The sequence below is a fragment of the Rhododendron vialii genome, chromosome 1a, assembly GCF_030253575.1.
Source record: "Rhododendron vialii isolate Sample 1 chromosome 1a, ASM3025357v1".
Taxonomy (NCBI): domain Eukaryota; kingdom Viridiplantae; phylum Streptophyta; class Magnoliopsida; order Ericales; family Ericaceae; genus Rhododendron; species Rhododendron vialii.
In genome coordinates, this window is record NC_080557.1 from 42,529,510 (window position 1) to 42,544,541 (window position 15,032).

At 38.4% G+C, this 15,032-nt stretch overlaps 1 protein-coding gene and 1 long non-coding RNA gene across 4 annotated transcripts; one reads left to right on the forward strand and one right to left on the reverse strand.

Annotated features, from left to right (window-relative positions):
- The first annotated feature begins 1,157 nt into the window (after nucleotides 1-1,157).
- On the forward strand, nucleotides 1,158-8,005 carry LOC131316540 (L-type lectin-domain containing receptor kinase SIT2-like). Of its 3 annotated transcripts, none has more exons than XR_009197168.1 (3): nucleotides 1,158-3,199; nucleotides 5,982-6,443; nucleotides 7,616-8,005. XR_009197168.1 is itself a non-coding variant. In XM_058345951.1 (2 exons), the coding sequence occupies exons 1-2, from the start codon at nucleotides 1,273-1,275 to the stop codon at nucleotides 6,014-6,016; spliced, it is 1,962 nt and encodes a 653-aa protein (XP_058201934.1). In that variant the 5' UTR covers nucleotides 1,158-1,272; the 3' UTR covers nucleotides 6,017-6,576. The 3 variants fall into 3 exon arrangements, 1 of the variants encoding a protein (XP_058201934.1); XR_009197169.1 differs by lacking the exon at nucleotides 1,158-3,199 and adding an exon at nucleotides 4,100-4,738; XM_058345951.1 differs by lacking the exon at nucleotides 7,616-8,005 and having other exon boundaries at nucleotides 5,982-6,576.
- A 2,135-nt stretch (nucleotides 8,006-10,140) lies between these two features.
- On the reverse strand, nucleotides 10,141-13,207 carry LOC131316683 (uncharacterized). Its single transcript, XR_009197228.1, has 2 exons — nucleotides 12,972-13,207; nucleotides 10,141-10,356 (listed from the first exon to the last, which is right to left on the reverse strand). It is a non-coding gene; the product is annotated as an uncharacterized LOC131316683 (long non-coding RNA).
- Nucleotides 13,208-15,032: the final 1,825 nt, after the last annotated feature.

A 15,032-nucleotide genomic window follows, 5' to 3' on the forward strand; every position in this document is an offset into this window, starting at 1 on the left:
CGCTTGGCAGGTTCTACAAAAAGTTTGCTTAAAATAGGAAAGTGACAAGAAATGAAGCAAAGGGAGAGTTAATTGGAATTCACTATATTAACCGTGGTGCACTAAGAACAGAGGCCCAGAGTGTCAAATTTTACATAAAATTGCACCATATAAATTGTATATGGTCGTTGATCCACCATATAAATTGCATAAATGGAAGGCAAGAAAGGGGGAGCATCAAGGGTTAGTTTGGTGGTAGGTGGGTTTGTTCCCCTCACAATTGACTAGGATTCGATTCTAAGAGTCAGGTTGCAAGAAAGTAATTTCTTATGAATTTTCTAGTCATGGCGTGAATGACCTGCCTTTGACTTGATCGGATAAGGGATTAGTTGATGTGCGCATAAACTGACCCGGACATTCGGACTGTCAAAAACAAAGAAAGGCAAGAAAGGGGGCTCTCCTGGGGACAAAAAGGAAAGGAACCAAAATAAAATAAAATTCTTCCATAAGTCTCCAAAGGGCAGTCCAAAGCAGGAAAATAAGACTGCCTATCTTCCAGGGAAAATGGAAAAAGACAGAAGGGAGCTGCTCCACATCTGACTGAGTAATTCCCCAAATTAAGAAGCAAACACTGAACTCTCAAGTCAAAACCAGTATTCCCCATACCAAACACGGCGAACTAAACCATCCGCATAAATTTATTTTCACTAGCTAAAAAAAATCTTAACTCTCTTTTAAGTAAATTTAGTTATCACTGAAATCAGAAAATCTTTACTCTTCAATTAATTTAGAAAACAATTTCTAGAGTTGAGTTAATTATTTTCCCTGTGGATCGAAACCCATAATACAATTTTACTACCAAGTTCCATTTTGCGCATTTTACGGGTTATATTCATCTTGGTTTTGACACGATGAGAGCCCCTGCTGTCAAACCCCCCTTCATAGTTTGAAAAGTGATAGACCAAACTGAACAAGGCTACACAAATCCAACACGAGAATCATTGCTCACAAAGTGATCCATAATCCATCTATGGAACGGAGATGATCCTGGTTTAATTTGTTCCTTAAGTAGTCTTCATCTAACATATGGTTTGTTTGCGTGGTGTTCCATTCTCTACCAAAGGATAACCATGAGGAGAATGACATGTTGACTGTTAGCTGACCTGCTCTAACAAATCCCCGTTTTACCCTTGGAAGGAGACCCTTATGTTTAATAACAAAGAAGAATCTATCTCCAAACCAAGAACTAACCATCCATTGCAGCAAGCAAGAAGCTCTTCCTGAAATTGGTAAATGACTTCCACACCGGTATCAGTTTATTTTCTGATACTTTTATTTGCTTGCTTGAATCCCCTAGCCATGGCTGTAGATGAAAACGAGTTCATGTACAAAGGCTTCAATGGAGCCAACATTAGCCTTGAAGGGGTTGCAAAAATCCATTCCAATGGTCTTTTGCAGCTAACCAATTTTTCAGAGCATCAAATCGGTCGTGCTTTCTACAAGCATCCTATAAGATTCAATACATCTTCGTCCACCTTACCGCAAGCTCTTTCATTTTCCACCCATTTTGTGTTTGCCATTGTTCCTGAGAAAACAAAACAGAGTTCTGATGGAATGGCCTTCACCATCTCACCATCTATGCATTTCAACCAAGCCGTAGGAAACCAGTATTTTGGGCTCCTCAATTCTTCTGACAATGGGAACCCTTCCAACCATTTGTTGGCAATTGAGCTTGATACCCAAATGAATCCTGAATTCAATGATATAAGCGATAACCATGTTGGAATTGATGTTAACAGCTTATTATCAAATGTATCTGCTAACGTCACATATTACTCCAATAGGGAACGGATTAATCGGAGCTTGGAGCTTGTAAGTGGGAGTCCATTGCAAGTTTGGATAGAGTATGATGGGTTTGAGAATGCACTCAATGTAACACTAGCTCCTATTAAAAGCCCCAAACCAGATCAGTCTCTCATGTCAACACGCATCAACCTTTCTTCAATTCTGTTGGATTCAATGTATGTTGGTTTCTCTGCAGCTACAGGACCAATTTTAGGGAACCACTATATTCTTGGTTGGAGTTTCAATAGAAGTGGGAAAGCACAGGGCCTAGATATTTCAGAGCTGCCTTCACTTCCTCATCAAAGAAAACCAAGGCTGAAAAGTAGTCTAGAAATTACAGTGTCAGTGACAACAGTATTCTTTGGGCTGACTATCATAATTGCAGGGACATTTTATATGTGGAGGAGGAAAAAGTACGAAGAAATACGTGAAGATTGGGAAAGGGAATATGGCCCTCATAGGTTTTCCTATAAGGATCTCTTCAAAGCTACCAGAGGTTTCATAGATGAAGAACTTCTTGGAGCAGGAGGTTTTGGTAAGGTTTATAGAGGAGTACTTCCCTCTTCGAAGGAACAAGTTGCAGTCAAGAAAGTTTCCCATGATTCAAAACAAGGGATGAAGGAGTTTGTGGCTGAAATTGTTAGCATGGGAAGGCTAAGGCACCGGAACTTGGTGCAGCTCCTTGGCTATAGCCGGCGGAAGGGAGAGCTGCTCTTGGTCTATGATTATATGCCAAACGGAAGCCTTGACAAGTTCCTATTTAGTAATGAAAAGCCAGTCCTCGACTGGCCACAACGTTTTCGTATTATTAGAGGAGTAGCATCCGCCCTTTTGTATTTGCATGAAGAATGGGAACAAGTTGTTCTTCACAGAGACGTGAAGGCTAGTAATGTTCTATTGGATGATGATCTAAACGGAAGGCTAGGGGATTTTGGTCTTGCTAGATTACACAATCATGGAGCAAACCTCGAAACTACCCGTGTGGTGGGGACAATTGGGTACCTTGCACCAGAGCTTTCTAGAACCGGAAAGGCGACCACGAGCACTGATGTGTTTTCTTTCGGTGCATTCATACTCGAAATAGCTTGCGGAAGGAGGCCCATAGAGCTACAACAGTCGCCTGACGCGGTGGTTTTGGTTGATTGGGTTTTCAAGAAATGGAAAGCGGGAGCGATTCTCGAGACTAGTGATCCTAGATTGGGAGGAGATTATTTGGAGGAGGCAATGGTGTTGGTTTTGAAACTAGGCCTGCTTTGCACAAAGTCCGATGCAGCGACAAGACCCAGCATGCGGCAAGTGATGCAATACCTTGATGGAGATGTTCTGTTGCCGGAGATAATTCATGACAGCACAAGTATTGGTACAATAGGTCCAGGTAATGAAGCTTCATTTGGATTTGTCACGTCATTTCCGTCATCCAATGTGAAGTCTTCTGCTCTCTCCATATCTAGCATAGAGTCTACACTCACTAGCGGTCAGTAAATTTGAAAGTTTCCAGTGCCTTGGACAATGCTAGATCATGTTTTCTTTTTCTTTTTTTTCTGGAGGAAAGGCAAGAAATGTTTTTTTGTTAGTGGGAGTAGAAGTGTTGAACCCGAGACTAGATGAATTTTGAACAAGCATGCAACCACTTGAGCTAGCTCGCAAGTTCATAGTTTGAATGTGTGAGACTAAAAAGAAGGATAGCTGCTATTGTGTGAAGGAGACATAACTACATAAGTACGTCAAATTTCGGTTACTGATATTTGTATGTACAGAAGCATATGAATGTTAAATTCTGCAGCTTCTATAGCTTTCTTTGATTTTCAGGTATTTAGCTATATCAAATTTTTATATACTTGTGTACTTGTCTTGACTTTTTTGCTCATGTAGTCTAGTCTAGTTTATTGCCTTAGCTATTAGAAGATCCTGAAGGATCGCGTTCCTGTCCTCTCATTGTACTATAAATTGGATTATAGAGTTCAATACAAGTAAGTGATCAATATTGCACTTATAAAAAATATTGCTCAGAAAAAAAAGATTGATATTCTGCAATTTACGTGGTATCAGAGCCCATTGTTTCGTTTAGTGTCTTCCTCTGCTGATTGTCTCTTGTTCTAGTGCAAGTTAATCTCAGTTAGTTGATTGGTTCTGACTCACTTCTGAGTACTACATTGGTTTACCTTGATAAGCCCTCTTTGACGTGTCTAGACCTGGTAATCAGTATAACTCTTGCATCTTTGCTCTGATATCTGTCTTCATTAGTCTTTTCCTACGAATATGGCCTCATCTGATGTTTAAAACATCTCATCAAATTTGATGGTCTCAATTACAGCCATTGGTCTCATCTCATGCGTAGTTTCCTGAAAGGAAAAGTCATGTCGATGTATGTCACTGGTAAGAAAACGAATCCCATAAAACCGAATGATCAAAAGGATGATGCCTTTGAATAGGCATTGGATGAATGGGATACCAATAACCGTAAAATCATTACCTGGATTAAAAACTCTGTTAGTTTCTCTATTAGCACACAACTGGGTAAATTTGAGCCCGCAAAACAAGTTTGGGATTTTCTTGCATGGCGCTATGTTCAAACTTACTTTGCAAGAAAAATACAGGCTTGAGATGGATATTCGAGATCTTTAATAAAAGAAAGGACAATCTGTCTCTGACAATTTTTGGTCAAGATTTATGAGACGGATTGACAGGTGGTACTTGTGGTTTGTTTCAGTAATAAATTCATTTACGTTGATGCATATGCATACTGTTTAATCTCGAGTAAAGCTTGGTTTCATCTCACTAAACTGTGAATGAGTGAGCTATACCCAATCTTGGGAGGAACATCCTGGAAGTGGCAAGATGACCAGAGCTTGAGCTAGGCTATGCAGCCCTTTGCTTAATGAGCTGATTCACTCATGCTAGGTGCATGCAGTATGTAAGTACACTGCTGTTCTTTTGTAGAAGTTTCTGTTTTATTCTCTTCCTCATATGCAGTATATAATGATTGGTGCATGTTTTGGATAGATAGTATGCAGTGAGTAGGCCCGTCATGTTTAATAGCTGTAAAATTGGGAATGGAGTTTCGTTTTATGGAAGATGAAGTCTGAAAAGTACCATGAGTTGTTTCGTCCTAACGTGTTAACCTTTGTGGCCGAGACTTGTCCACTAGATGTTTAGACTTTTCAAGGGAAATAATGAAGGCGACATGGGCTTCATTGAGGATTTTGAGCAAGGCATTCCTATGTGCTTCTGATGAAGCCCTAAGATATCTGAGCTGTCAGCTTATTGTGTTGTTCAACCACACTAAATCACTGTTCTTGACTATCCCCTAGAGTTTCTTAATTTCTTCGTTTGTCTCCCTTTGCTTAGGTTCACAATCTCTCATTTTATCTGTTCCTTTCTTCCTCCTTAGTTCCAAGTCTTTTGGGATATAACATCTTCTGGGCCATTTCATTGTGTCAATTTTTGGTAATACCTGAAGGTTCTCAATCGTCGTACACTAGAAAGTGGTTCTTATTTTCTGGAGTGATGTGAAAGGCGATAAATACAACAAATTTACGATCCATACTACCTCTACCGATGGACACTGAGGACAACAAAGTTCATGCAGTGTGGGATTTATATGAATGAAAACCAGATAATCGTTTCATAAATCAGTCTTCTCATTGCTGAAATGATATTGTAGGAGATTGAGTGCAACTGGTGTGGTTAGTTACATTAAAAAATGACGTTTCTCTTATTTAATAACCTTTCACACAAAAAGGTTGAATAGTACATTGATGAGGGCAAAAAATACTCCCTCTATTCTGTTTTAAGAGTCTCCTAAAAAAATTCATCAAGTTTTTGGATCATAAAATAAAGTACTTCCGTGCAAATTTTTTCAATTCCCCTGCACCAAATCAAAGAAGATACTATTTCATTTGGTCCAAATATTTCATTTGGTCCATTCTTTTTTTTGTCCATTCATTGCTGAGTAGTTGTAGTGCCTTTGTCAAGTATTTAATGTCATCGAAAAGTCTTGAATAGCTATTTTAAAATATATTAATTGTCATATTCCAATCATTAATGATGAGCACATAATATTGACACTTACAGGCCCCAATATCAAGTATTTAATGTGCTTAGTTGAGTACTTCTATTATCTTTCTGATAATTATGTTATATTGTTTAATGTGCAGGAAAATATGAGAATAATAACTTTTACAGCTGTTGAAATTACAAGTATCGAACGGTCCGGAAATAGAGTACATTGTTGGCATTGGAGCTTGACGTATATAATTTCAAGGCAAATGATGGTCGAAATAGTTCCAAGTCATGGGGCCAGCTTACCCGTTGCCTTTATTCACTATGGCCAATTGGATTTTATAAGAAGTGTTATAAGGATCAGAGGCCAAGGAAAATTGGAGCCTGATTAGGCAATCTAAGTCATTGCCTTAAATATAGGATTTGATTAGGGAAGGGAATTCCATTTGCATGAGAATTCTCGGCAGCCTATTTAAAGAAGGCAACAGAGTCTTTTGGAGGGGGGAGTTTAGCGAGAGCAGAGCACCACGCAGCAGCAGCAGCAGCTTCATCATCTCAGAGATCTCGAGTGAGCACGGCTCGGAGAGAGAAAAAATAGAGGAGCAAAAGAAATTATTGTAAGCGTATTATTTTTATGGATTCTAGTCAAAAGCTTGATTTGTTTTCATCCATGAGAGGCTAAAATCCTCAACTAGGGGGATGAAACCCCATGAATTTTATTGATTGGTTTTATGCACTTGATTTTTTCTACGTGCTTTCATAGTTTATTGTTCTGAACTCATTAATTAATTTGGTTGAAACTCGGATATGGATTCAATCGGAATGGGTTTTTTCCATGATTTGATAGCACCATATTAATCGAATTGCTTGGTTTGTCATTGTTAATACTCCCTCCGTCCCTTATTTATAGTCCGGTATTCCATTTTGGGCTGTCCCTTAATAAGTGTCAATTTTGTAAAGTTAGTGGGTAAAAGTTAGTGAATTGTCTATTTTGTCCCTAAAAGTAGATTCTATTTTAAAAAATAAGTGAGTAAAAGTGTAATGATGAAGGGTAAGTAGGGAAAGTGGAGGAAAAAGTTGATGTGAAAGGTATAATGATGATGTCTTTTTAATAAGTTAGAATTACGAAACAGGACACTTAAAAAGGGACGGAGGGAGTATTTAAGTACGGGATATCTACTATGATTTGTTTTACGTGGATTTTGACTTAAACTTGCGAAGCAGAGGAGGAACATATTTTTGTTATAAATAAAATGGGCTTAACGACATATTATCCATGATGATTAAGATTAGCTTCTAAATCATTGTGTAGAAATTATAGGAAAAACCATTGCATAAGATTAGTTGCTAAATATTTGTGGGTGTGAATTCCAAAACCTTAATTACTTTTCTCAACCGGCAATCTCACTATTTTTCTGTGCTAGTTTAATTATTATTTTGTCATTGCTTTATTTAATCTTTAGTTTAAAAACCAATCATACTTTTGTCAACTAGGTTAGGGTATAATCGATTTAAGTTTATTTAGTTTTCCTATAAAAAAATCACAAGTCCCTGTAGATTCGACCTCGCACTTGCATAACTATACTATTGGTACGATTCGTGCCTTTGTGAGTACATTAAAATTTCACATCAATTAATATGTACACACCTAGCTCTTTATTTCTTTTGTTCTTCCTCTCCTGATTGTCTCTTGTTCTAGTACAAGCCAATCTCAGTTAAAGTAGTCTTCATTTAACTTATGGTTTTTTTTTTTTTTTTTGTGGTCTTCCATTACCATTCTCTATCAAAGGATAACATTGAGGAGACATGTAGAATGACCTGTTGCCTACTATGCAAAACTCTCGACAGTGAAGTCATTATCATCCAGTCCAAACTTCATTTTCTTTAGCTGACCTAGTGCCCTCTATGGAATGGTGTTGACTCCTCAAATGCCCGTTTTACCCTTGGAGGGAGACCCTGATGTTTAGTGACAAAGAAGAATCTAGCTTAAAAACATCCATTGCTGCAAGCAAGAAGCCCTTCCATACAAGTTACAAGTATCACAATATTTTCTGATACTTCTTTTTTTTTTTTTTTTTGGCTTGAATCTCCTAGCCATGGCTGAAGATGAAAACCAGTTTGTGTATAATGGCTTCGATGTAGCCCATATAAAGCTTGATGGGGCAAAAACCCATTCCAATGGTCTTTTGCAGCTAACCAACACTTCAAAGGAACAAATCGGTCATGCTTTCTACCAGCTTCTAATAAGATGTACTAATACATTTTCGTCCAGGTTACGCCAAGATCTTTCATTTTTCACCCATTTTTTGTCTGCCATTGTTCCTGAGATAACCAATCTTAGTTGTTGGGGAATGACCTTTGCCATCTCACCATCTATGAACTTCACCCAAGCCGTGGGAAACCAGTATTTTGGGCTCCTCAATTCTTCTAACAATGGGCTCCCTTCCAACCATCTTTTGGCAATTGAGCTCGATACCCTTACAAATCCTGAATTCAATGACACAAATGATAACCATGTTGGAATTAATTTATCTGCTATCGTCACGTATTACTCCAATAGGGAACAAATAAACTGGAGCTTGCAGCTTGCAAGTGGGAGTCCAATGCACGTTTGGATAGAAGTATGACGGGTTTGAGAATGAACTCAATTTACGGTGTATATATGTAGGTGTATTTGTTTTCCGAGTATAACTACAAAGGTTATACAATTGTTTTCATACTACCAAGTATATGGTAAGTTAAAAATGATCTAGTTTAGTGTTAATTTAGCGTAGACAGTCCATGCCTATCAATGATGGTTTATTCTTTGCTCACATATACTCGAATTCCAAAAGATAGCATTTTGGCTTCTAGTGAAAATACATCACTAACATATTGATTGATTTAACAAGATTAGTGCAAAAAATCTTAAGCCATTGATTATAAAGTTAGCGGTGGATGTGATACCCTAAATTTATTTTCACTTGCTAAAAAAATCTCAACTCTCTTTTAAGTAAATTTAGTTATAATTGAAATCAACCAATCTTTATTCTTCAATTTATTTAGAAATCAATTTCTAGAGTTGAATTAATTCTTGTCCTTGTGGATCGAAACCCTGAACTACCACTTTATCACCAAATTCCATTTTGTGAATTTTATGGGTTATATTCATCTCGATTTTGACACGATGAGAGCCGCTACCATCAAATCCCGTCATAGTTTGCAAAGTGACAAACCAAAATGAATCATGCTTCATAAATCCAACATAAGAATCATTACTCACAAAGTGATCCTTAATCCATCTATGAAACGGAGATGATCCTGGTTTGTTCCTTAAGTAGTCTTTATAAACATAAACTGTAAGTAGGGAACAAGAATTTGCAAACCAAGACCTGTTTTGTACAACAGTGCCCTTAAGACAAATTCGCTGCCTCATCGGTGCTGGAGGTTGTGTCGGTATTTGTCTCACAGGGTTGACTCGGTTCCCACTCAGCCGCCAGAGTACTGCTGTTGGCTGCCCGTCGAACCAACTTATGTCTGTACTCTCTCTAGAAAAAGAAGGATTTCAAGGAGGAGAAACTCTTGGATTTCTTGGTGTTGAAACAAAGAAGCCGAACTCCTTTATATAATCCAAACGCGAATGGTACAAACCCAATAAAGCACAATCAATTCCAAACCAATCTAGATTAGACCATAGACCACAGACCTCGAACCACAAGTCGTGGGCCCACGAATCCTGAGTCCCGGCCCTGGCCCAAGTCTCATCTAGATGTTCGGCGACAATGAGTGCGCGCGTCCCTTGGCTTTTCCAATTACCGTAATGAGACAATTTCTCATTCATCTCTAAATGGAATTTGATCACCGTTGTTGGGCCCACCTCACGCGGTGTGTGTCCTACCAAATTCTCTTTGGTTAAATTCCATTTTCCAACAATCCCCCGCATGAATGAAATAATTGGCGAAAACCGACTTGAAAGACAAAGTTGACACGAGAGAGAGTACAACGGAAAAATCCCGCATAGGATAGGTAGCTTTTGGCCTTGAATATTCCCTTGTGAAGACCTATCGGATTTACTGGCTGACTAGTGAACATGATGTCTTGAACTGTTCTGGCGTTTGTGTAAACTGAGACAATAGGCCTCACACGGAACTTCTCCAAACACAGTTTATGTCACGCCCTCGATTTTCAGCTAAAATAATAATATATTTTCCACAACAAAAGTCTTCCTCTCAAACTATATTTACCCTTAACTGTCATGCCAATCCAAATAAAGAATCAAAGTCTCTTCTTATTCTCTCTAAATTTTTTTTTTATTTACGTAAAGTCTCCAAAACGTCTTCCATTAAAAGGGCTTCACAATAATCAAAGAGATGAGTTTATACATAGCTTTACATATATTCAAACCAAAAGATACTACATTCAATTGCAGGTGAAGTACACAACATGAATTAGACTAGATGATAAACAACTCCTTAATAATTCCAATGAAGCTCTCAAGAGACGTCTCAATGTGCACTCCATGCAATCCAAGCTAAGTGCCATGGTGAGTACCTAAAAGGATAGGGTGAGCTACACTAGCTCGTAGAGATATCCATACCTAAATTACATGCAGAAGTGAAGACAGATCACAAGGGAAAACATTTTCCAAAAGCATACTTGTTTTGTCAAAAGTGAAGCTCAAAATGTCATACTCACGCTGGAAAATATTTAACTCCATTTCTCAAACACCAACACTCTCCCCCACACACACCAATATTCTTAAAAATCTCAGCTTACCGCTACGGCGTTACCCAACCCAATCCCTGCTTTTTCATTTCCATTTCAATGATCTAAAGATTAGTCTGAGTTCTTTAACAAAATGTTTTCACTTCCTTTTCTCATACAACCAACCAACCTCTCACCAAAAATATACACACTAGGCATGTAGAGCTAGAACATAAGGTAAGCAATGACAAGTCGAACAATACCGCACCTCAACAAGGAAACTCACCCGTCAATCCCAAATCAAACTTCAAATCTCAACATCTAGCAAAACTCCTTCACATTAAGATTTCCCTTATAAGTCTGACAAGCAAATACCATACATGAAACTCTCACAATGCATCACACCACGAGGTACCAATTATACATTCACACAAAACTACCTATCACACATCAGGAGAACAAGCCACAATGATTTGGTGGTCTAAAGGGAAAAATAAAAGAAAACATGTATTGACACATTAGACGTTCCAAGTTACCAACTCAAACTGACATTTTCAATCTTAGTATGATAATAAATAATAACAAGATTTTCCGTTTTCACCATGTCACGCGTTTCGATTTTATTTCCGGGCATTAAGGACCCCGTGCGTCCTATGTTCATTTCGGCATCACACCTTTTGGTAGATCCGTGGCTTTATTGTGCACTTCCGGGCATTAAGGACCCCATGCGCCCAATATTCATTCCGGCATCTTGCCTTTCGGTGGATCCGTGGCTTTCTTGTGCACTTCCGGGCATTAAGGACCCCGTGCGCCCAATATTCATTCCGGCATCTCACCTTTTAGTGGATCCGTGACTTTCTTGTTACCATTCAATTATCCACCATGCCACTCATATGATGTCACATATTCTCATTGAGCAAGTAATTTCATTATCCAACATTTCTCCACTTCCCACACATAGCAAAGACACATAATAAACCAACCCATGGATACAACCCATAAAGAGGAAAATTTGTTCATTTTTCTCTGAGTACCGATTAACATCAAAATCAGATCATTTTCTCGCATATCCATACACCAATATTGTATATCCCTTATACACCACAAGTTCTCACGTATTCTTGTTTCAATATACTTATCTACATAGCACTTCTCATTTTCTATTTCATTAACAAACTAATCATTAGTCAATACGTACCCCAACATGTCAATCAATCCTATAAGATCTCAATCTCATGGAAGTAAGTCAAAACAATCAAACCTAAGCAGACCATTTATTTCACTACTCATATTCCATTTTATTCCCACACCTTTCCTTGAAATCCATATATCCTACCACATCATCATATCTCAAATGATAACATCAACTTTTATACTTACCAGTTCTCTTTAACCAACACTTAGTCACCTAGATCAACTCATCCTATCCCCACATATCAAACTGGCAAAATTAATCATTTACATTTGACCATATCCAATTAAACAACATGAATTCCAGGGCGACACTTAAACCATTGAAAAGTAGACTTCTTCTTTGAATCCAAAGGTCATACATCAAAAACAGAGTTCGGGTAACCTAACTACGGCCTTGCGATTATAGCTTCAACATAACAGTAAAAACTGGTGCAAAGGCAGAATTTAGGTCAACTTTGGATGCCAATCTGTTATCGCTCGGACATACCCATGATGCATGGGATGTATCGTTGGAAAGCTCTATGTGTCTAGTTTCTAACAAAACAAACAGTGAGTCATTTCGAGTCCCGAGCTAGGAGTTATGGCCATTATACCAAAGTCCGTCGGTGCTGTCAGATTCTACGCGGGAATAAGTAAAATTGATTGAAAAATCATAACTCTTTTCATCTTAAACCCAAAAATATTGAAACCAACACCAAAAGTTGCACCACTACAAGCCCTACACTCAGTTAAAATCCCAGGTTCAGAAACGAGAGGAGGTTAACCCAACAATCAAAAGAAAAACCGATTCGCAACCATTTTCGCCCCAGTCAACCATCCCTGCTTTAGAAATTCACCAAAAATTGTATACTTAACCAAATTACTTGATTCCAACGCCAATCCCTTATTAACTTAAATATGCAGCTCCTGTAAAAGACCCAAAGCCACCCAAAGTGTTCATCATGCCCAGAAAGTTAAAAGAAGACAGCCACGCACAGATTCGCCCATTCAACAACCAGCCAGTATTCAAAAAAATCATAACTAATTGTGTGATTATAGGTTTCCCATGATCTTGGTACCGAAATCTTCGTATTGAAACGAACTTTAATAGTTATGAAGACACGAAAAATTGATTCCTAGCAGAAGGGCCCCAAAAAGACAGATTACCAGAACCCACGAAATTTTCAGCATACACTAGATTTATTCAAGACTCAAAATAGATGATCAAACTTAATCCTTGCACATCAAACCAACACTTAACACATATAAAGAAGGCTGGAGATCCCTACCTCAAGTATCAAGACGAAGCTTTGAGCTCAAACCAAACCCTAGCCTCCAAATCCGAAATATGCCTCCACCGAGCTCTTCCCACGCGCGATCCGAGGGCCGAGGATGAAGATGTGCGTGGGTTTTCAAGGATTGATGGTGGAGTAGCAAGAATTTGGTTGAGGGAGTGAGAGAGAGGAGACCGAGAGAAAGGGAGAGGAGCGAGAGAGCTTGCGTTAAAAAAAGAAAAGGGGAAAGTGAAGTGTTCTCTTGGTGTGTGTTGATACATATAGCCCTAATGCACTAACACCCCTCTATTCAACAAACATCACATTATAACTCTCAACTCATACACCCTCACACATTAACAACAACATTTTGTTCAAAACTTAAATTCATATATATATATATATATATATATACACAAATTATCAAGTGAGGGATCCCTCACTTTGTTAAAATGTGAGACTTTCATTTCCCGATCAAATTTTGAAAATCCGAACCGTTCAATGTGTGCAGAATGTGATTTTAAGGGTCCCCGCGAGAAATCAGCGAAAAAAATGACCAGGAAGGGCTTTATCGGAGCAGTTTTTTTTGAACCGTTCAATGAAAACTGCTCGGATGAAGCCCTTCCCGGTCATTTTTTTTGTTGATTTCTCCCGGGGACCCTTAAAATCACGTTCTGATCACTTTGAGCGGCTCGAATCATCGAAATTCAATCGGGAAGGGGAGTCCCGCATTTTAAAAAAATGCGGGATCCCTCACCGGAACCCGACTGTGTGTGTGTGTGTGTGTGTGTGTATATATATATATATATATATATATATATATATTTTATAGACCAATTGCATTATAAATACCAAAAATTAAATGATGAAATTACGGGTCTCTACAGTTTAGTTCTCACTGTTGGGTTCGTTTTGGCCATGACACCCCTTCCTGGTTCTTCAAGTATTTTCTTGAGAATTTTGCCTTTCTAAATTCTCAAAGAAGCAGCCCCACTTCATACTCACATCGGTGATCTTATCCTAAAGGGTATCTTGCTATACCCTGCTTGGCATTCCAGCGCATAAGAGTCATTAAAAGCAACGCTTAACCTATTTTCATTTTACAGGTATCACTGTTTCGCACCATAGGAATGAGCAGGAGAGCATGTCTCCACAGTGATCGTTTTCCGTTTCTCGCAAGTAGGTTGTCCCATTGAACCTAGATCTTGGGATCTTCAGTCATCTAGGCTGGGTTTTCTTCACAGTAACACGAGCGTAGTAGACTTTAGCCCCATTCCCTTCGATGCTTTCTTAACTAGCTCTTTGTTTAACCATTTGTTAGCGGATCTGCAATATTGTCCTTTGACTTCACATAGTCAATAGTAACAACCACAATTGAGAGCAGTTGTCTAATGGTATTATTTCTACGACATATGCCTAGACTTACCATTATACATATTACACTCTGCCCTTCTAATTGCTAATTGACTATCGTAATAAACGTAAATTGCTGGCACAGGTTTCAACCATTTTGGAACATCTTCTAGAAACTGGCATAGCTATTCTGCTTCTTTAGTTGCCTTATCTAAAGCAATGAATTCATATTCTATCATAGACCGTGTAATACATGTATGTTTTGAAGTTTTCCAGGTAGTGTAGTCCCAAATCACGAGTTTGCTAAAATAGCGTAGTACTCTCACTATCGCCTTCCAGTGGTCATCCCCTAGATTACTCGTGTATCTACTCAGTCTGCTAACTGAATAGGCTATGTTGGGCCTTGTACAACTCATTAGGTACATTTGACTCCCAATTATCTAAGAATACTCAAATTGGGATTCTCCTTCCCCCACATTCTTGAATAAGTGGAGATTTACATCCACATGAGTACTCCTTGCTATCAGACTTGCTGAACTTCTCAAGAATCTTATCAATATAATGAGATGAGACAGTGCAAATTCATCAGATGTTCTAGAGATTTTAACACCTAGTATTACATCTGCAAGGCCCATATTTTTCATGTCAAACTTCGAGTTCAACATCTTCTTGGTAGGTTTGATAATCTTATCGTTACTACCAACAATGAGCATGTCATCAACC

What these genes read in the sequence shown, in the direction of transcription:
- LOC131316540 (XM_058345951.1), top strand. Translation starts at nt 1,273, where the DNA reads ATGACTTCCACACCGGTATCAGTTTATTTTCTGATACTTTTATTTGCT. An exon ending in TATTGGTACAATAGGTCCAG is followed by an intron (nt 3,200 to 5,981) that starts GTAATGAAGCTT and finishes TTTAATGTGCAG; the next exon opens with GAAAATATGAGAATAATAAC.